Raw genomic sequence first — 1,342 nt, 5'->3', positions numbered from 1 at the left:
GTTGCTCCCACCAGGAGCAGCAGACGGCGTTTTCCTACCCTCTTCCCACCCTGTCACCCGTCTCGGGTCCTCCTCCAGTCCTCAGGCCCAAACACTCGTAGCTGCTCAGCTCCTCTCTCTTACCCCCCAGGGATGATCGTCAGTGGCATCTCCCGCCTCTGCAACTCGGCGCTGGAGCCCTTCGGGGAGCTGCAGCGGGAGGTGGAGATCCACCGCACCTACGTCTCTCAGTCCGTCCACCTCTTCATCCTCTATTTCTTCAACATGGCTGTGCTGGCCACCTACCTCCCCCAGGAGGGCCTCAAACTCATCCCCCTGCTCACGGGGCTTTTTGCCATCTCCCGGTAAGTGGCCCCTTTACCCTCCGTTTTGCACCCCGGGGTACAACCAGGCTCTGGCAGTGCTGGCAAACCCCGTGTCTTGGTGCAAAGTCTCGCTCGGAGCTAACAACAGCCAGGAAAGCCGATATGAAGATTTGCTCCAGCCCTCATCCTGCAGCGGCCGAACCCTCGCTGAGGTCCCAACCTCCGAGTAAAACTGGGTGCCAGCCCCGAGGCATCGCCCTCGCTGAGCTCACACCTTTCCGTCCCTTCCAGGTTGATGTATTGGCTGTCCTACGCCATCGGCCGCTCGTTCCGCTCCTTTGGCTTCAGCATGACCTTCCTCCCGCTCCTGGCCATGCTGCTCTGGAACCTTTACAGCATGTTCGCCCTGGAGCCGGAAAACCTCCTCGCCGTGGCACCGCCAAAGCCCGACGACCGCTCCAAGGACGGTGGAGCCAAACTCCGGTACTGGGGGTGAGGGAGATGGGGCGCCCGGACCCCACGGTGCAGAAGGGTTGAGCCCTCCTTGCTGCTCTATTTCGTGAGCGCTGCGGTGGAGGGGTGCAGGCAGATCTGGCTGGGCTCCCCCGCTCCCTGCCTGGACCCCAAAAGGTTTTGCTGCATGCCTGGTGTTGACGGGGCTAAGCTGTAAAATCCGCTGGGTTGGGAGTTTCCTGCAAGAGGGCGAACAGGGCGTTGAGGGAGACCCAGCGAGCCCCGTTCCGCGAGGATGGGTTGGGGTGGGATTTGTCTGACCTCCTGCTCGGGTTGGCTTTGCCCAATAAAGCCCTTTGCCAAGCGGCTCCGTGGCTGATTTGGGAAGGGTGGGTGAAATTCTCCAAGGAATGGCTGCTGACGAGACTCTGTGCCGTGATCCAGCCTCAAAAGGATGTTTCCAAGAGTGGAAAAAAAATATATTTCCCCAAACAGTCTATTTCCCAGCCCCACATCTTGCTCCTGGGCCTTTGGGTGGTGTGGCCAGTCCTGCCCAACTCGTCCCTCCTCCTCTTCTTCCTGGT

The 1,342-nt window shown here is 60.4% G+C and overlaps 1 protein-coding gene across 1 annotated transcript; it reads left to right on the top strand.

Annotated features, from left to right (window-relative positions):
* Positions 1–130: 130 nt before the first annotated feature.
* TMEM79 (transmembrane protein 79) lies at positions 131–801 on the top strand (the record flags this gene model as incomplete). Its single annotated transcript, XM_009878556.1, has 2 exons — positions 131–344; positions 597–801. Coding segments are annotated over 2 exons (419 nt in total), but the record flags the coding sequence as incomplete, so codon positions are not given.
* Between the last annotated feature and the right edge of the window lie 541 nt (positions 802–1,342).

The sequence above is a fragment of the Apaloderma vittatum genome, unplaced genomic scaffold (assembly GCF_000703405.1).
Source record: "Apaloderma vittatum isolate BGI_N311 unplaced genomic scaffold, ASM70340v1 scaffold28040, whole genome shotgun sequence".
Classification (NCBI taxonomy): domain Eukaryota; kingdom Metazoa; phylum Chordata; class Aves; order Trogoniformes; family Trogonidae; genus Apaloderma; species Apaloderma vittatum.
Note: the sequence above shows the minus strand (reverse complement) of the source record. Positions and strands in the feature narration are given on the sequence as shown.